This window comes from Andrographis paniculata, unplaced genomic scaffold, assembly GCF_009805555.1.
Source record: "Andrographis paniculata isolate CXL003 unplaced genomic scaffold, ASM980555v1 Contig11END, whole genome shotgun sequence".
Taxonomy (NCBI): Eukaryota; Viridiplantae; Streptophyta; class Magnoliopsida; order Lamiales; family Acanthaceae; genus Andrographis; species Andrographis paniculata.
Window position 1 is genome coordinate 1989540 of NW_026137391.1, and position 20418 is coordinate 2009957.

The window sequence follows — 20418 nt, forward strand, 5'->3', positions numbered from 1 at the left end:
ATTCGCCGGTCATGGATGGAATAATATTTAGGTATCTGGTGAGCCTAGCAGTACACAATAATCTTGATATGCGATTGATGGACGAGGTTACTGCCTATCTTTATGGCTCCTTAGACAATGACGTCTACATGAAAATTCCAGAAGGGATTAACATACCAGAATTATTCAAATCAAAGCCAAAAGAATCAAATTCCATCAAATTACAAAAATCTTTTTATGGGCTCAAGCAATCGGGCCGAATGTGGTACAATCGTCTCAGCGAAAGCTTAACCAAAGAAGTTTATATAAATGACTCTATCTGTCCATGTGTTTTTATAAAGAAAAATGGGTTTGAATTTGTAATCATCGCTGTATATGTCGATAATCTCAATTTAATTGGAACTCCTGATGAAATCCAGAAAGCTGTTGAATATTTGAAAAAGGAGTTTGAGATCAAAGATTTTGGAAAAACTAAGTTTTGCCTTGGCCTGCAAATTGAGCATTTGGAAAGTGAAATCTTTATCCACCAATCAAATTATACCAAAAGGATACTAAAACAGTTCCTGATGGATAAATCACATCCGCTAAGTGCCCCAATGATCGTCAGAGCACTCGATCCAACAAAGGATCCATTTAGACCAAAAGAGAAAAATGAAGAAATACTTGGCCCAGAAGTGCCATATATGAGTGCTATAAGCGCATTGATGTATCTTGCTAACAGCACCTGACCTGATATATCATTTGCTGTAAATTTATTGGCAAGATTCAGTTCATCGCCTACTCGACGACATTGGAACGGGATTAAGCACATTTTTCACTATCTCCAAGGAACAATTGATCTCGGGTTATTTTACTCGCAAGATTCTCGACATGAATTAATTGGTTTTGCCGATGCAGGATATTTATCGGATCCTCATAAAGCCAAGTCGCAAACTGGCTATATATTTACTTGTGGCAAAACAGTGATCTCTTGGAGATCGATGAAACAAACTTTAACTGCCACTTCTTCAAATCATGCTGAAATATTAGCAATACATGAAACTAGTCGAGAATGTGTTTGGTTGAGGTCAATGACTCAACATATTCTAAAATATTGCGGGTTAATACCTGATGATAAAATTCACACAACTACATTATATGAAGATAATACAGCTTGTATAGCGCAATTAAAAGGAGGTTACATCAAATGAGATAGAACGAAACATATTTCACAAAAATTCTTTTTTACTCATGATCTGCAACAAAATGGTGAAATTAATGTGCAACAAATTCAACCAGATAATAATTTGGTGGATATATTAACCAAGGCATTGCCCACGGCAACATTTGAAAAACTGGTGAAGAAAATTGGGATGCGTCGGTTAAGGGATTTCAAATAATGCTCAGATCAGGGGGAGCGAATCGATACAAGAATGCTGTACTATTTTTCCTTCACTAGGATTTTTTTATCCCACAGGGTTTTTTCCTAGTAAGGTTTTAACAAGACACATTCTCTATATAAAAGCATTCAAGGGGGAGTGTTATACACGTAGCACCTACGAAGGTGCTACGTATTCGATATGTCTGCTTTTATTTCCTTCATATTGGGGTTTGTTTGCCTATAAATATACCTGTAAATGAAATGAAACAAGGCACTGCAATTTCCTCTCAATTTCCTCTTTTCTCTGCATTTGCATTTGATTATTGTATTATATAATATTATATATATATATATATATCTTTACATATATACTATACATCTATATATTATAATATACATATATATATGTTTACTTATATATTATATGTTCACAGTTTATAATATAATACCAAATATAAAATAGTGGTTAGCGGTAAAAATAATTAATATTTCTATTGGCTAATCCTATAATAATATTACAACATCCACAAGTTTTTCAATTTTTGATAAAATGACATTTTTACCCATATTTCACGAGCATGAATAATTCAGTCGTGACATTAGACGACATATAATACATTCTTCCAGTTTTATTAGCTGGGGGTTTGTTTTTTATTTTTTTTGGTGAAATTTAAAATAATGCAATTTAGGTTGGCTTGTATTTAAATTTATAGAATCAATAAATTTCCCACGAAATTTTTTTTTTATAAAACTAAACAAGGTGAATCACCAATTGATTTTAAATTAGAAGTTCAGATTTTATTTAACAACATGACAACTCGACTAAAATTTGATCGGGTTTGATTTATTATTATTATTATTTTAAATTCAAAACATGTCTATTGGGTCTATCGGCAAGCCAATCAATGCATTTCGGATCCAACTCTTGAATCTCCTTCATCACCTCCTTAAAGTCTGGGACAGTACTTGCGTCGGCGGCCATCCAAATCAATCTTTTATATGCAAGACCCTTAAATCTAACTGTTTTCATATTTCCATACAAATGTCGAACAAAAAATCTTTTTTCGCATTGAGGAAAAATCTTTTCCATGGCCGGAACAAGACCTTTTTGTTTGTCATATAAATGTATAACCCTCGTGCTCTACATTCAAATCCTCCTTTAGAAGAGTGAAAAACCATTCCCACGCTTCGAGCGTCTCACTCCCGACAACAACATATGCCAAAGGAAACAACTCATTGTTGGGATCAATTCCAATTGCAGTCAAAAGAATGCCTTGGCAAGGATCTTTTAGGTGACAACCATCCACCCCAATGACAGGTCGACTTCCAGACTGAAACCCACGTACAAGCGATTTCAAACATATGTAATACTTGCTAAATCTGCGTCGTCCATTCAAAAATTCGCCTTCCAATTGCATCAAAACAGTTGACCCAGGATTAGACTGTCGTAAAGCTTCAGCATAGTCCCACAAATTTCCATATTGCTCTTCAGCATCACCTTCAATTGCCTTCAGTGCCCGTTTTCGTGCTCAGTATGCTTGCTGTTGGGATATATTGCATCTAATGTCTTCTGTGACGTCTGTCCTAAACCCTTTTATACGTCGTTTAGAATCTGATCGAAACAACGACTCATACTTCCTTGCAAGCCATGTCGACTTCACATTCTTCACATTCAAGTCGCACATACAATCATGATTGCAATTATATGTCCTTAGTTGAAAAGATGTTTGATCATTCACCTTTAACACATCATTTTCCAATTGCAGTTCTCAACAGCACATCGGACATAAACTCTTCTTTTATCATTCTTGACAAATTTCAAACTTCTCATTGTCTTGATAGCGTGTTTCTGGATCGCCTTTTAAATTGTTTTTTAGAGCTAAAAATCATTCCAAGACTAAAAGTGGGATCATACTTTGACGCTGGATCATAAATGACATACGATTCCATTTCATCAACATCGGATTCAACAAACATGGTTAAATCTTTTTCTTGAGAATCACCAAATGACATGTCATCTTCGGAATTTTGGTGCACCACGACACTTTGATTTTCATTAAACTTACTTATATCAACATTACTCTCGAACAATGACCAATCATTCCTATCATCCTCCGAATCTTGTTCTTCCATCATATAATCGGAATCCTCAAAACCCGATTCATTAAGCATTTCATTCAACTCATCTTCTTTTCGAATTTCATTGCAATCCAAATTTACATCTTCATCGTATATTTCTTCGATACATTTTCCTTTATCATAACTCATTTTTATGATAAATAATTTTCTCCTACAATACAAGTGAGGATATAACACATATTGAATACACAAATTATAAAATACAAAAAATTATGCATAAATCATTATATAAAACTTATTTCTATAATATTCAACTTTTCATACAATATAATTCATTAATCACTAGAATATACAACTTATATATATTATTATTTTTTATACCATAAAAGACAATAAAGATATGAAAAAAACAAATTTAAAATTACCTCAAAAGTAGATTCCACGAGAATATTCTTCACTTCAAAGAAATAAAATATAATATATGGAAAGTGAGATTAATAGATTGGAGAAGTGGGGCTGGAATGGGGAAGAAATGAGAGAGAATTTGAGTGAAATAGATTTGAAATGGGGAACATGTGGGGTTAGGATTTTTGTCAACAACGAGGTCGAACACGGCCGTGTACGGCTAATTTTAATCGCCAAAACTTTTAATGGTACAACATGGCCGTGTTTTAATGAACATGCCCGTGTATTATGTAGAAACACGGCCGTGTTCTATATAACACGCCCGTGTTGGAGTTTCAAATTGGTCTGCTGAGGTGTATTATAAACACGGGCGTGTTTTGTGCAACACGGGCGTGTTGTGTCCGAGTCATATTCCAAGTCAGCATCCGTAATAGCCACGTCAGCCGAAACCGTCAAAATTTGAACGGTGGGACTAGAAATGATAAGTAATTTTTTGGGTGGGACTAGTTTTAATAATTGTTTTTGTATGAAACCAAAAATGAAAAAATTGGATTTGAATGGGCTAATAATGATTTTTACTCTTTATTTATTTATTTTAACTTATAGTGTATTTTTTAAAATGTAAAATCAGATTAGTATGACGTCATTCATGACATCATCTCTCTATTAGTACTAATAAATTACTAATTCGTATGGAACTAACATATATTAAAATGAACCAGCATCGATCGATACTCGTATGTAGCAAAATGCGATCTTGACCACTGAGACGGTGGCTTGTCGGCAAGTCAATCAATGCATTTCGGATCCAACTCTTGAATCTCCTTCATCACCTCCTCAAAGTCGGGGACAGTACTTGCGTCGGCGGCCATCCAAATCAATCTTTTATATGCAAGACCCTTAAATCCAACTGTTTTCATATTTCCATACAAATGTCGAACACAAAATCTTTTTTCGCATTGAGGGAAAATCTTTTCCATGGCCGGAACAAGACCTTTTTGTTTGTCAGATATAAATGTATAACCCTCGTGCTCTATGTTCAAATCCTCCATTAGAAGAGTGAAAAACCATTCCCACGCTTCGCGCGTCTCACTCCCGACAACAGCATATGCCAAAGGAAACAACTCATTGTTGGGATCAATTCCAATTGCAGTCAAAAGAATGCCTTGGCAAGGATCTTTTAGGTGACAACCATCCACCCCAATGATAGGTCGACTTCCAGACTGAAACCCACGTACAAGCGATTTCAAACATATGTAATACTTGCTAAATCTGCGTCGTCCATTCAAAAATTCGTCTTCCAATTGCATCAAAACAGTTGACCCAGGATTAGACTGTCGTAAAGCTTCAGCATAGTCCCACAAATTTCCATATTGCTCTTCAGCATCACCTTCAATTGCCTTCAGTGCCCATTTTCGTTCTCTGTATGCTTGCTGTTGGGATATATTGCATCTAATGTCTTATGTGACGTCTGTCCTAAACCCTTTTATACGTCGTTTAGAATCTGATCGAAACAACGACTCATACTTCCTTGCAAGCCATTTCGACTTCACATTCTTCATATTCAAGTCGCATATACAATCATGATTGCAATTATATGTCCTTAGTTGAAAAGATGTTTGCTCATTCACCTTTAATACATTCATTTTCCAATTGCAATTCTCAACAACACATCGGACATAAACTCTTCTTTTATCATTCTTGACAAATTTCAAACTTCTCATTGTCTTGATAGCGTGATTGTGGACCGCCTCCTTAAATTCTTTTTTAGAGCTAAAAATCATTCTAAGACTAAAAGTGGAATCATACTTTGACGCTGGATCATAAATGGCATACGATTCCATTTCATCAACATCGGATTCAACAAACATGGTTAAATCTTTTTCTTGAGAATCACCAAATGACATGTCATCTTCGGAATTTTGGTGCACCACGACACTTTGATTTTCATTAAACTCATTTATATCAACATTACTCTCGAACAATGACCAATCAATCCTATCATCCTCTGAATCTTGTTCATCCATCATATAATCGGAATCCTCAAAATCCGATTCATTAAGCATTTCATTCCACTAATCTTCTTCTCGAATTTCATTGCAATCCAAATTTACATCTTCATCGTATATTTCTTCGATACATTTTCCTTTATCATAACTCATTTTTACGATAAATAATTTTCTCCTACAATACAAATGAGGATATAACACATATTGAATACACTAATTATAAAATACAAAAAATTATGCATAAATTATGAAACAATACATTATATAAAACTTATTTCTATAATATTCAACTTTTTATACAATATAATCCATTAATCACTAGAATATACAACTTATACATATTATTATTTTTTATACCATAAGAGACAATAAAGATATGAAAAAAACAAATTAAAAATTACCTCCACAATAGATTCCACGAGAATATTTTTCACTTCAAAGAGATAAAATATAATGTATGGAAAGTGAGGTTAATAGATTGGAGAAGTGGGGCTGGAATGGGGAAGAAATAAGAGAGAATTTGAGTGAAATAGATTTGAAATGGGAAACACGTGGAGCTAGGGTTTTTGTCAACAACATGTGGGGCTAGGGTTCCATATAACACGCTCGTGTTGTAGTCTCAAATTGGTCCGCTGAGGTGTATTATAAACACGGGCGTGTTTTGTGCAACACGGGCGTATTGTGTTCGAGTCAGATTCCAAGTTAGCATCCGTAACAGCCACGTTAGCCGAAACCGTTAAAATTTGAACGATGAGACTAGAAATAATAAGTAATTTTTTTGGTGGGACTAGTTTTGATAATTATATTTGTACGGGATCAAAAATAAAAAAATTGAATTTGAATGGGTCTAATAATTTTTACTCTTTATTTTGGTCAAGTAATCTTTTTCAATTATTTATTATTAATTTGTATGCCTTATTTATTTACCATGATTGTATTTTGGTGTTTCGTATATTTTGAAATAGTGAATTTTAAAATTATAGTCTAGAAGTAATAACTATTTAAATATTTGATAGAATATTTTTAATATTTTATTGTATATAATATATTAAATAAAAAATAAATTTACGATATAATACTTTGGCAGAAAAATAATTAAATTATTTTAAATGAATAATAAAAATAAGTGGATTAATACGCCACCAAACAAACTTTGTAAGTATTTGATTTTAATTTTCACAGTATCTAGGCAATACCTGATCTGCAGATCTCCAGTGGTAGAACCACCCACCATAGATAGCCATTCTCCGCAATGAATTGTAGCTTCAATATCATGTTACGGGAAGGACCAAATAAACGACTGAAACTTAGAAAGATAGTTAGCAAATTGTTACAGACAGCTTCCTTTTTGAGGAAAAAGTGGTTTATTGATTCATAAGAGATGGAAAGTTTTAGATAGTAATATTTAGCACATTGTTTTTATAGACAGCTTCAAGTACATTGTTTCCACGTCTGGAATTTGAACAAGATTTGAGATTCTTATTCAGACTAGTTTGCTTCCTTCAGCCGATAAAAACAAGAGCTGGTCTTGTACAAAATCTAATGAGCACAAAGTTTAAAACATCATGACGTAAGCCTGAATATATATGCCGTAATAAAATATACTTCAACTCACCAAGGTCCTCCAGGTTATGATAAGGAGTTCTAAGCTATTTGCATACTTAAAACTCCATCATCAATTTACATGCAAAACAATGATGAAAGCACATAATCAAACAACAGTAGAATACACTTACTCAAGTTTAACCATAAACATCTCTTTCCCTAGTCCTGTGTGTTCTTGACTTCACCACCAGAGATGAACAATAAAACCGACAGTTAATAGTCATGTAATTACCTCCCACCATATGGATAATAATCAAATTACATTTCTTCATGAAACCTAGCATATTTTAAACTGCCACCCATCCTTTTCGCACATTGGATGCTCCAATATAATGATCAGAAAATCGTGGATAAAGTCTTCTACGTCTCGCAAGTGGGACAGATTTGCCTTTTTCATTCCATGGCCTTGCAAAAACAGAGAGAAATGTGTAAAGTTGAAGAAATAGAAGGCTGGCATATGACCTTATAGTTAGAAATGAGAATCTCTAAAATTCATTTGAGCCACTGTAAGGCTGTTTCTATTTCCGGCATTGCTACAAGCCAAAATCAGAAGATCCTGAAATCAAATAGAAATTGAAGGCACAAAAAATTATTAGTGGCACTTACAGGAAGGTATTTTAGTCATTATAATGACACTTTCCCACAAAGGCATAATTCCTTGAATAGCAAAAACAAGTGTAATGTCCAAAATAATAAATAACATACAGATATGCAACATAAAAGTTCCTAAAATCTCAACTAAGCGGCATTTGTTTCTAATCTCTATACTACTCTTCTAACCTACACTGTTGCTTTCAACTTTCTTCTCCCTCTATCATCCACATTGTCATCATCACTATCATCCACATAGATTACACCCTCCTCCTCCTCCTCCTCCTCCTCATCATCATCATCATCCCAGTCTTCATCCTCATCCTCATCCTCATCCTCATCCTCATCACTCATACCTGCAGCATCACGTAATGTCCGGAACTCAGGAGGTGGTGGGCAATCTTCTGTCTCGGCTTTGTCTCGCTTCATCACAAGGTGCCGGATCACTCTCTCATCTCGGTCTAATAAGGTCTTGAAATCATTGATCCATTTCGCTTCCAGCTCAAAATTCATTAGGATATAGTGGGCATTGTTCGCCTTTCGTATCTTGTATGCCAGCCTTCGCAAGCCCCAGTCACTAAATCTCCAAATCTTTCCCTTCTTTTCCTTCAAGAATTCTACCAAACATTTCATAAATTCTCAGGCATTGTTTATATGCCCCACAAAGCTTGTCTAATAGAACAAGAATCAAGCTCATTGCTAACCAGATGAACAACAATATCAGAGTTTGACTTGGAAAAGTGAAAGCAAAACGTTACCTCGAACCTTGGTGTTGACATTTTCAACCTCATCTCTGCAATCCTCATGGATCAGATATACCACTTCATAGTGCCGCACTGCCCAGATATAACATGAAGCGTTTACTTAGGGAGAATAAACACAACTTGCAATATGTCTTATGCTTTGAAATGCACAGATGCAATCAATGCCCTTTTTATTGGTTGTACTAGAAATTACTTGAGTTTGTAACCAAATAAAGTCCCCTCAAGCATTATGTACTAATGTGCATTATAAACTAAGTAATCATGCACCAATTACAGATACATTATGATAATAAGAGGCAGAGTGAGTGAATGTTCTCACTTTGTTCTACATTCATAGTACTTTCAAGCTGCAGATTCAGAGCCTCAAAAAGTTCACCTGCAAATCAGAATTTGAAAGCCTAGATTAAGTTCCATCTACCACATATAAGATGTTTTCTGCCTGGATTGAAGAAAATAAACAAAAGTAAGTAAGTACTCACGTTCTTCAGCATCTGCAAACTCAGGCACAAGCATACCGTCTTCCTCAACCTTTCTCTGTCAAAACAATAAGCAAGTCAGCAACTTGAGATTGAAGAAATATGGAATGTATAATGTTGATGTGAGGTCATCTTTCCATCCCATGGTATCAACCAAATCGTAAAAAAATCAATCATTAGACAACAGAAGCACATTAGCTTCAATTGAAACCAGAATTACATAGTCAAGAAAAACAGCTAAAGTGACCTACCTCTCTGAGAAGAATAGCTTCGGGAAAAGGGCCTGTAGTTTCATCTGGCCTGGCAAAAAAACTGTGATTACCACCCCTTTTTGATTTATTATGGTTATTATTTTTCCCGGTGGCTGCGGCCACTGTTGCTGCTGAGGCTGAGCTGCTGCTGCACCTTTGACTCAAACAAGATAGCGATAATGAAGAAAGATGGTAACACTTGCGGTTGCGGGCATCTAATGCCACCTGCCAATTCCTATTCCTATCAGCAAGTGCGAATCGTTGAGGCGAGTTGAGTGCGCTGATGATATCCATAACCTTAATTCTCTTACCCACTGACCGACGACGGCGAAGAAGAGAAGAAAAGAGAAGAGAAGAGAAGACGCACGGTTCCGAACCGCCGGTTCGGTTCTCTGTTTATAACCGGCGGTTATGATATTTTTCAAATTAAACCAGAAATAAATTGTAGAAGAAAGATGTGATACTCCTATTATATTTTTTAAACTATTTTAATTTTATGAGATTGCGTTAAATTAAAATTTTTTAAAAATAATCAAATTTTTATCTTTCAAAATCTCAATTTTTAAATCCGTCTAAATTAAATAAGATTCACCCAGATATAAAATTTTATAAAATCGTAAGCAAATTTTAACAATTTAGTCTTTTTCTTTTTTTGGTAGTATTATGAACATTATTTTGTTAATACGTTAAAATTTGCCTTATGATTTTGTGTCAATGTATTTTTGAAGTTAGATTTGAATAATATTTGCTTGCTGGATTGATTGAATTAGCATAATATTCTTTAGGGGCTATTTTGTCAATAAAGGAGACATGTTGTGGTACTCCCAACAATTGCACATTGTTATTTTATACCAAATGTCAGATAATTGAAGATACCTCATGATTGATACAATAATATGATATGGTAACTCAAGAAATCTATAGACTAAGGTTTGTTTGGTTTATACACAAGTAATTAAGTACCTATTACATCATTCCCAGAAAAAATGCTGCTGCTGCTGCTGCTGCTGACCCTATAGCTGATTAGTTTTTATTTCACATACATACATATTTATATGTAGAGACTAGCAAATCAATGTGGATGATCCAATCCAACGATCCATCCCCGAGCCATCTAGCTTTAAACTCCATCCACACCCGATCGATCCACTTATTATTATGTGATGGCAAAAGATGCAAAGATGATGAACAACACAGAACAGCCATTCATTCTTCTTTTTACTCGGGCACTGAGCTAGCCTAGCTTACCACTGTTAGATGTCATTTAGTCAGTCAGTATTCACAGCTCCAAGTGTAGAATTGGATGTAGGCATCATCTGGTTTGGCGAATTCATCATGTACACTCCTGCTCCTACTCCTACTCCTGTGGGACTCGGCGCCGCATCAATCAAAGGAGAGTAGGGTTTTGTCACTTTCCTCTTCTGCAGGGAAGGGGCCTGCCACATAAATTATTATCATTATTATTACTTTTATTGAATACACATGAATGGATGATCAAAAGTAACCAAGGATATATGCATACCGTTGAAAATGCTGGCCCATATGTAGATCTAGCTTGTTCGATTGAAGTATAAACATCAAATGCTTGACTAGAATCGTGGCTGCACTTTATAATGCGATGATTCTGATCCTTGGCATCTAATGATTTACCACTGTGTAAATATAGAATAACCCGCGATGGAGGGGCACTAGGATGATCCCTCTTTCCGTGTATCAGTTCCATTGTCACCAAATCATCCCAGACCACATCCCACAGTACAGAACATGGATCTCTAGCAGGGTTGAATTTTTTCTGTCCAATCAGATTGGATGGTTGCTGAAAAACACCAATGGAAGAACTGTAAGTTTTAGAATGAACCAACAAATCAAATCAAATCAAATCTTGTTATCCCCATTACTCCTCATGAACTAACCTGCAATAGTATCACTCTTCGGTGAGTAACCAGAATGATCCTGCCCTTGGGAAGTGAGAAATGATCTTCATATGCATCTGTTAAGGCAAACTTCCCACGCACTTTGAAAAGGTCGACCTGAACGAAAAATGATCCACACTCTGCTAATTGCAGTATTGCCTTCATCATGGCAGAAGAGAACATATGTCAGAATCATGCTACCTAAATATAATAATTTTCATTAAGGAGCAGCGGATGCAGCACAAGTCTGGTTATGTACCTGGCCCTGTGCTTTGTAGTCATCATACGGCCTAAGCAAATTGTCACCACCAATGGCTCGAGGCAGCCTTCTGCGAAGGAGTTGATCATCTGAAGCAATAGCTGATGTAATCTTCATTCTCATTGCATTTGCACCTTCTGTAGTTTTTGACAAAAGATCTAAAACACCACTAACTGGTTGCGCAGCAGCACCTATCAATCCCTTTCCAACACCTTGTACAAAGCCCTCAACGCCTGATGCTTTTGCACCTTCAAGAGGCTTTGTTAGAATGCCAGTGACTCCTCGGAATAAGCCCTTAGCCAATGCCCCACCGCCCTCTCGAATGACATCACCGAAGTCCTCAACACCTTTGTTATCCTGTACCAAACAGATCGTACAAAATGGTCGAAAATGAATGCATCGCTCATTAAAAAATATGGATACATCTCAAGGGAAGAACTGCAAGCATGCATTTCATCTCAAGGACACATCCATGGTTATGCACAATTAGATATTGTGAGACACAAGCAAGATCTCCAGAGCCATGAAATATAGTTAATATGTTCTGTGATTTCATGAACTATTAAACGAAACTAGGTACTTGGTTGTTAAAAAATAATAACCTGTCTTCGGCTTTGAATGAATTTCTTGTCCATTGATAAGGCAGCGACACCTTTGCTCATGTGTCCTAGTGCACTGCTGGCATTGCCCAAAATATCAACCCCAGAAAGCAGCTGCAGTGGCTGACTGAGGACATCCTTTTTTATGTTTGAGATAGCATTACCGACAAGAATACTATAGCTCATAGATACATTTTCCTGAAATCTCTGATTTATCCGGACCTAATAAAACAACAACAGAAATATCAGTGGCATTTTAATAGCATCACCATGATTCATAAAACAAGACTTTCAGTTAATCTAAAATCTTCAATACCATTTTCCCCTAACTTATTGATTAGTAACGATCTCTGAAACATGGAAGGTCAGAATTCTACGACAGAGCTCAAAAGATGAGCTATTCTTGAATCAATCTTCCTGGTCTTTATTGGCTCTAAAGGTTTTGATTATCTTTTTACAAGCATCTACAAAAGGAGGAATTCTAGATTTCCACCGTGCAGCCATATAGAGAACAGAAAACATAATAAGAAAAGAATAGTGACAAAAAACAATTAACACATTCATTTTTATAGATTATTGATAATACTTGGCCAAAATAGCATGATACTTCTTTCTTAGTTCACCTTTTCCTAATATTATACTGCTAACATATGGGAATGTGTAATGTGCTTACAGCCTTCGTTAGTCATCTCAGTATTGAATCCTTTCACATTTAGTAACTCAAAGCAATTTCAAGCAGTATCATCAAGTCAACTTATGCAAAGAGCTTACAGGCATATTTTCAGTATTTCCAAGAGCGGTCATTAAGCTTGCCCAAAATCCAAGGACACCCACAGGTCGTTGAGTTGGGGACATAGCCATGGTTACTTTGAAACGAACTTCTGAAATATTAAGAACCCTAGCAAAATAGAATACGTGGATTTAAATTTCATAAAACTAGATGCATAAAGTAGAGTTGGCAAAGATAAGCACAAAATATACCCAATTTGAACAATGGGATCAACTGAAACTGAAGTGGTCTGAGCATCAAACATCCTGGAGATATTGGCTTGCTGGATAAGACCGTGGAGCCGCCAAATAATTGGCTCATGAATATTAATCACAAATGCAGTATTTTCAGGTCCCTGATGAGATTGTTCAAGTATATGAGCAATGAGAAATAAAAAATCTAAGCAGTGAGCCAGAGACACATTTAATATACTCACTTGCAAACCTATATAAGGATATATGCACATGTCTAGAGATCCACTAGACTGTTGTGTGATAGAAAGCTTCAAAACATAATCAGTCTCCTCCACAAATCGTTGTGGTCGAAAGAGCACGGGCATTGGGGTTAAAGGCAATTGATTATCCACCTGAATTCCCCCCATCCTTACTTTTAGCCTAAGTCAAAAGAAAAAGCAGAATAATTAGATAGTACAAAATAGAATAAAATAATAATTAAAAAAAAAGAATAAGAAAGAAAATGTTGGCCTGGGGTAAAGTAATACAACCAAAAACTTTACCGATTAATTCCAGCACCCAATCCGGTAGAATAAGATAGGAAGAAATTTTGTAAGGACAAATATAATATCTCTTCTGGAGTATGATCAACAACAGACAAGCCAAGCTCTGCAACTTCAAGAATAAGGTGAAACTCGCAATCTGAGGCATTTGATGATGGCTGAAGATGTGATTTAGTGTCAGAGATTTGCTGGACAGATGATAGAGTTCGATTTAATAGTATTGGCACTTCATTTTCTTCTATCCAGTCTATTTTAACAACATTTACTTTCTCTTCCCTAATTACGGAGACTCGTAGTCCTCTCCAATGTCCTCCAGACACCTGAATGGGGAGATGATCTTTAATTTCATCAATATTGTATATCTGTGATGTCATGGGATCATCTCCTTCTAGTAACAGTTCCAAATATTGTTCTCTACCAAGATCCTCCCACGAAAAAGAAGTAGCAGCATTAGGTAGTAGAAGCCTCCAAGATTCCTCAGAACCATTGACTTGACGAAATCGTATAGCTAGGTAGAAAGAGTGATTTTCAATCCTGAAAATGGATTGCATTTAGAAACATATAAGATGAACTTACTGGAATAAAATTTCATGCTGATGCCTAAAACAGACAATACAATTGATCAAAAACTTTATTTATCATTGTCAAGATGAACAGTTTTGATCTAAACAAGTAGTGTATCTGAAGATATCTCCTACAGTCAAAACCTAGCTCTGTGTAAATGCAGAAAATCCATGCTAAGTCTATTGATGCCAAAATTAATAAATAATAAGATATTTGGATGCATGGGATCCTAACCTTACATAATGGCCAAAAGAAGTCTTAACCTTGTACTTTGGAAACTAAACTGGAAAGCAAACAGGTTGTATCGGAAAAAGCATAAACTGAGACACCAAAGCCAGGCTCTTACTATTAGACATCCTATAGGATTAAAGAAAAACTACTCAACATATCCTATTTGCACTGTGTGCACAAGAATCAGAAATCACATATCATTTTTTTACCAGATTTTTTAATCTTGAATTTTCATTATTTTCATTTATATTCATCACATAAAACTCTTCAGAAACTTGTCTATTTTCACAACCATCCCCTGTAAATGGAACCAAGAACAGCTGGACAAATATCACCACATCTATTTATCACACCCATTTTCCCTTTGAGGCAACCAAAACCAACACAATCCAAAATTCTAATATCTTTCCATTTTATCACTTGCTCTCATTATGCAGCACTACTATATCCCAACTACTGCATTTTAGGTAAAATCATGCAGACACATTCTAACTTCGCATTCCCTACTCTGTAAGGATCATGTCCAGGTAAAATAAGAACCTTTAAAATGGGTCAGAAAATGTACAATGTATAACTCACATGCCACATAATAATCTCACATTATATGCGACATAAAGGTTTTAGAGACACAAACCTAGCTCCTTTGCTAAAGTAAGAAATGCATTATTGCATATTCTAGTCAAATATCACTGCAGGGTGACAACTGCTAACTATTGGCTCGCTTCCACAGTAAACAAACATCACAAGGAATGTCAATTAGCAAATTACCTGTAAGGACTTGAAAAACAATTGGGGCGGAAGATAACTTCATAGCTTGAGGATTTTGTCCCTCCTCTTACTTTCACCGACACATACATTAAATCTTTTCCAAATTCACTTCTTAAACATATAGACATTTGACCTTCAGAGCCAATGGAGAACGGTGCACTCCACTGGTATCCCTCCATCCGCAACTTAAGCAATAAGAGGAATAAAATAAGTAACAAATATATTAAGGAGAATATGTTCATAATGGGTATGGTTGATTAGACTAACCTTAAGCCATTCAGCCTTGTCAGAATGCCACCGAAAATGTTTTGGAGCTTCAGTTGGATGAAGCCATTCAAGAGATTCAGTATCACATTGCTGTATGCATATGCTGTCCCCAACTCTGTTGATAAACACAGTGTGCGGTTGAAAATGTACCACCTACATATGGGCACAGATAATGTTATCAAAAGACTGGCTATCCATAATATCTTGCAAATAAAACCAAATCAGTACAAGAGAAATTGCTCAAAAGTTCATGCATTTAATAATGTGATGGGAGAAAATGAACAATGACATAATGACTTGACCACTTAACCTACATTTAATAACCGCAATGGGAATGGAATCAACATCATGCCAAATTTTAATTAAATATTATTTAAGCTACCATGAACAGATCGCTTGGACATTGGGTTCTTCACCTTCTTGGAAGCTGAATTTCAACATAAACAAGTCCTGTCTTGCCATAGAAATGTTTTCTTTCATCATTTTCGAACATATCTCTTGTAGGGTCAATGAGGTTGTGGATTATTTTGCTAAGCATGGTGCAAAAGAAAATGTAGAGCGATCTACCTAGTTCTAATACTTAATGAGTTTTCTCGAGTTCTCCTATATTATACTCTCTCACTCAATTAATCAAAACTTGGTCATTGTCCTCACCCTCAAAGCCGTTCTTGGAAACCATATCAGTTCCCACCCTGATATAGTTGTTGAAAGCAATTCAAAAAATGCTATTGGTTGCAGATAGATTGCCTTTGCGCTAAAATATAAACAAAATAAGGACTGACAAGAATTAATACCAGAAGGATATAACATGGTTTGATGCAGATCAACAAGTCTACAACGATGAATTTTATACAATTGCATAAAATGGTATCAAATATAGTTGATTTCTAAATAAATTTTGGCTGTAGAGAATACAAGACTTAGAAACTCTTAGAAGAGTCCAGTTTCCGAGAGTGAATGTACTGATGTGTTGTTTAAAGGGTAGATTAGGCAAAAAAGAGATAAGAGCAACATAAAATGCTTGACACTAGATCTCACTCACTCCAACAGTTGAATAATTAGCCAAACACGGAAACCAATTCACTACGAGAGGAAGTAGAACCTCAAACTTTCTTTGGAGAGAGATATGGGTTAGGGTTAAGGGTAGAATCTTAGATGCAACAAGTCTAGCATATATCAAAACTTTAGCATGTTGTAGTGTAAGTTAACGAAACTCATGTTTGGATTAATATGGCATTACAAACCCAATAACGCATCATTCCTACTCCCACTCACCTCATCTTTATATATACAGAGAAATTCTATCCACAAACTCTCTCCAAAATACATACACATATGCGTATCCACAAACTTCCACAATTGGATTTGTATTCATTAACATAACTTGAAGAACACATAAACACTGCATCTATTGGTTATTCTTCCAATGAAATTTTCCAAATAATCGGCAAGGCCATAATGGGAAATTTTCTCTGTTTTATTGTTGCTTATGTGTATCTCGGCACATAATATGAACTCTACAAAACTTGAAATATAAAACAAAAATAATTTTAATGCTTATAAGTCAAAAGGATCAGTTTATATGTTCACAAAACATTTATAAAACAGCAGCTTACGTATCCCATTCTACAGCTAGGTTACACAGATTTTTTGCCATACTAGCATGCAGGAAAATAACTATACCATATTCACAATTACATGAAAAAAAGTTAGTCAGATCAACTGCCTATAACAAACGAAAGTCAAATGCAAAATGAATCCAAAAAGATGTAATGTATTGATTATAAGAGAGTAAGTCTACCTTTGTTCTATCAGAAGTCATCTGTAGCACAGCTGAAAGTTTGTAGTAAGTCCCATCCGGGTGGAAAGCTCTCACATCAACTCTTTGCTGAAAGAGTCAAATCAATATATATATGAAAAGTCAGTCCAAAAACTAAATAAACAAGTAAAATGAAAAAAGGGCAGGAATGATGTCATCCTCAAATTGATGAATAACAGTCTCCATTCACCTTTTTCTCCAGCTCTAGTAGTGATACCCCAGGGCTAAAATGATCAGAATTTCGAGTAGCAACAGCTATGCCCACCCTTGGAGACAAATACATATCATTCTTTGATGAGAACAGCATAATACCGCCACGACCAACATAGTCTTGCGGAGAAAGCATACTTGGTGTTGGACTAGTGTCTTCAATAGCTTCTAGTACTTGAACATTTTTCCTCCTACCAATCTGTCCCCTAACCACTGGACTGGAAGGATATTTTAATGCTGATTTGGCAGATTTGACAGCTTTGGAAATTAGAAGAGAATCCACTTCAGCACTTTCTGGTGGTTCAATCTCCACCACTCTATAAGCCAATGGGAGAGAGGAGTTATTATTTATCCAATATGGAACAAAAAACCTTATTGTTTTGGGAGAAGCTGCAGTTCCCCCCAAATCACGCTCAATGCTGACTCGCAACCTCCTGCATAAATCATCCCCAAATAAAAAGGTGAATATAAAATGATTCTTAACTAGAACAACCAATCTAATGACCTCAAAGAAGGTCCGCTATTAAGGTTTATTTTTCTCTTCAGACAACCTTTTGTTGGAGTAGAAAGAGAGAGAGAGAGTAAAGCTTATTATAAGAAAATTGTTTGTTGGTCAGGGGAACACAGAGTTCAAGTTTGACGAAACCTAAAAGATTTGGCTTGAAAGTTTCATAACATACAGATTTTTGCAGGATTTAAGAGATGCAATATGCATTATCTTGATATTGTTTCTATGCAATCTGCAAAATAAACACAACTTGTTTCATCACAAGTTGAGGTGAAAATGAGGTGGCTGACCATTTCACAAAGTATGATGTTGGGGGTAAGTGTTAATTTATCAGTTTGGATATAGCTTTCATCTTTCTGGCTCCTTCACATTGTAGCTAAAGCTTACTTAATGTATTTTTGTTTCTTACAATGCATCTACACATGCACTTCAGTTTTTCCTAGAAAATGTGAAGGGAAATATGATTTAAGGTTAAGAAAACAAGCATCAATCCCAGAGAAAATGAGCAGCAGTGAAACTAAATTTTGGTAAAATAGAGGAGAATAGGATATTGGAACACCTATGCAAAAATTCATCTCTAGGAGATAGACCCCTACTAATTTAGAAGTAAGAAACTAATATCTGAAACAACTTACCTTTTCCTAAGCTGGTGAAGCATCCAAAATGAGGAAACATGATTACCACATGCCAAATCCAAAATAAGAACAGGGTCCTGAATAATAAAGTGATATAAAGATTATAACATGGAAAATCTTTTGGAAACTATCATTTCCATCTAGACAAAAATATATGAATATGCAGGAAACTACACAAACAGTGAAAGTGTACCTTCTCCATTACCCAGCCACCCTGAACGAATAGCATCACATATATTGGATTCCTAATGTCAGCAGAGTATATGTGCACAATCCCACGTGATGATACAAAACCGTGCTGTCTTTCTACGTTTTTACCATCCCTCAGCCTTTCCCAAACTTTGAATTCTGCAGAACAAGGAAGTCTATTCTCCAACCTTAGTGGAGAGCTGGCAGATATTTTCCAATCATAAACAGGAGCATTCAGATCTGTGTGAAGAACAGATGCATCTGTGCCAATGGAAAGCCAAAATAATTTACCACTAGATCCAGGACAACACCATAGAAGGTCCTTCTTCTCCAGTAAATCTAGCCTCAACGGAGAAATTGGAATCTTATTTCCTTGCTTCAAGCTACTTTGGCGAGATATTGAACCTTGCTCAACAGAGAAAGAATCCTTTTCAATGGAAACTGGACGTCCCCAAGCATAGGAAGCTTGAGAAGGATCAATGGCAGGGCGTATTCTCAAACATTGGTTAGAATCCCTAGACATGCTTCTCCAGGGTAAAACTGTAGAGCAACCTGGACATATTGTAACATCAACAAAAGTTCGGCTACTTGTGTTCCAGTCATCAACTTCTTGCCTAGTGCGAGTCCAGCGCCTTCTGCGAACGGTATCACCGACAGATTTTGTCCCCGACATGGGTGAACTTGGTGGCCATTTTAAGCTTTGATAATCAATCCCATAAGCCCACCCATCAGCATCAACAAACTGAGATTTGTCAATAGTCCATGTTGAAGCCCATGTCCATCCTGGGGAGAGCGCGGGTTCAAAGAGTTCCTTCAAAAAGAATATGAATAAAATTAATGTATATTGGTTAGTTCAAATGAAGTATGAGACCCAACACCTTCTAAACAAGTAAAAATTTGCTCACTTTAGATGAATATGAATAATCTCTTGTGCTCCAGCGCAACGGGTCTTTACCGTGAGAACCATACTGATTGTTACCCCAACCAGATACTGGATGATACTGTTGATTTTCAAATATCTCTTCAATCACAATGTTTTTAGGAACTTTCCTTGAAGGACTATCATGACCGCTAATCACAGAGAGATGGCAAGTTGAAATATCCAATTTGATATCAGAATCATTAGTAACTGCAGCAAGGCCCCTGAAAACAGCATGCTTCTTCCCATTTTTCATAGAAACCTCCAAAGCTACAAATTCATCTTTCAGTTTGCGGGTAATCACTGATAGTGGAAGTAATGAACGAATACCATCCCATGGACCTTCTGGACCCAGTGCAACACAGAAACCAATATCCCCTTCTAAATCTTTTCCATTTCCCCGTTTGTCATAGTCACTAACCATGCTCTTTTCAATGAAAGCAGTGGAAACAAGAAGGCAACAAGAACTAGATTCACAAGAATACTGGCTCTGAAAAATAAAACCAACAAAAC

At 35.9% G+C, this 20418-nt stretch overlaps 2 protein-coding genes across 3 annotated transcripts in view; both read right to left on the minus strand.

The window, feature by feature from the left end:
* Nucleotides 1-8039: 8039 nt before the first annotated feature.
* Nucleotides 8040-9931, minus strand: LOC127251211 (protein REGULATOR OF FATTY ACID COMPOSITION 3, chloroplastic-like). The gene is made up of 5 exons (XM_051274814.1): nucleotides 9520-9931; nucleotides 9272-9326; nucleotides 9112-9168; nucleotides 8787-8864; nucleotides 8040-8645 (listed from the first exon to the last, which is right to left on the minus strand). The coding sequence occupies exons 1-5, from the start codon at nucleotides 9811-9813 to the stop codon at nucleotides 8218-8220; spliced, it is 912 nt and encodes a 303-aa protein (XP_051130771.1). The 5' UTR covers nucleotides 9814-9931; the 3' UTR covers nucleotides 8040-8217.
* A 485-nt stretch (nucleotides 9932-10416) lies between these two features.
* LOC127251100 (uncharacterized) overlaps nucleotides 10417-20418 on the minus strand; it is a 51475-nt gene continuing 41473 nt past the window's right edge. For both annotated transcript variants that reach the window (XM_051274690.1, XM_051274681.1), the window contains exons 48-63: nucleotides 19892-20395; nucleotides 18991-19797; nucleotides 18798-18874; nucleotides 17635-18088; nucleotides 17427-17513; nucleotides 15626-15778; nucleotides 15359-15543; nucleotides 13796-14329; nucleotides 13496-13673; nucleotides 13272-13414; nucleotides 13062-13188; nucleotides 12294-12512; nucleotides 11692-12048; nucleotides 11433-11591; nucleotides 11042-11335; nucleotides 10417-10955 (exon numbers count right to left, since the gene is read on the minus strand). In XM_051274690.1, coding sequence (XP_051130647.1) covers nucleotides 10788-10955; nucleotides 11042-11335; nucleotides 11433-11591; nucleotides 11692-12048; nucleotides 12294-12512; nucleotides 13062-13188; nucleotides 13272-13414; nucleotides 13496-13673; nucleotides 13796-14329; nucleotides 15359-15543; nucleotides 15626-15778; nucleotides 17427-17513; nucleotides 17635-18088; nucleotides 18798-18874; nucleotides 18991-19797; nucleotides 19892-20395 — 4446 coding nt within the window. In that variant the 3' untranslated portion in view covers nucleotides 10417-10787. The remainder of the gene's footprint in view (nucleotides 10956-11041; nucleotides 11336-11432; nucleotides 11592-11691; nucleotides 12049-12293; nucleotides 12513-13061; nucleotides 13189-13271; nucleotides 13415-13495; nucleotides 13674-13795; nucleotides 14330-15358; nucleotides 15544-15625; nucleotides 15779-17426; nucleotides 17514-17634; nucleotides 18089-18797; nucleotides 18875-18990; nucleotides 19798-19891; nucleotides 20396-20418) is intronic.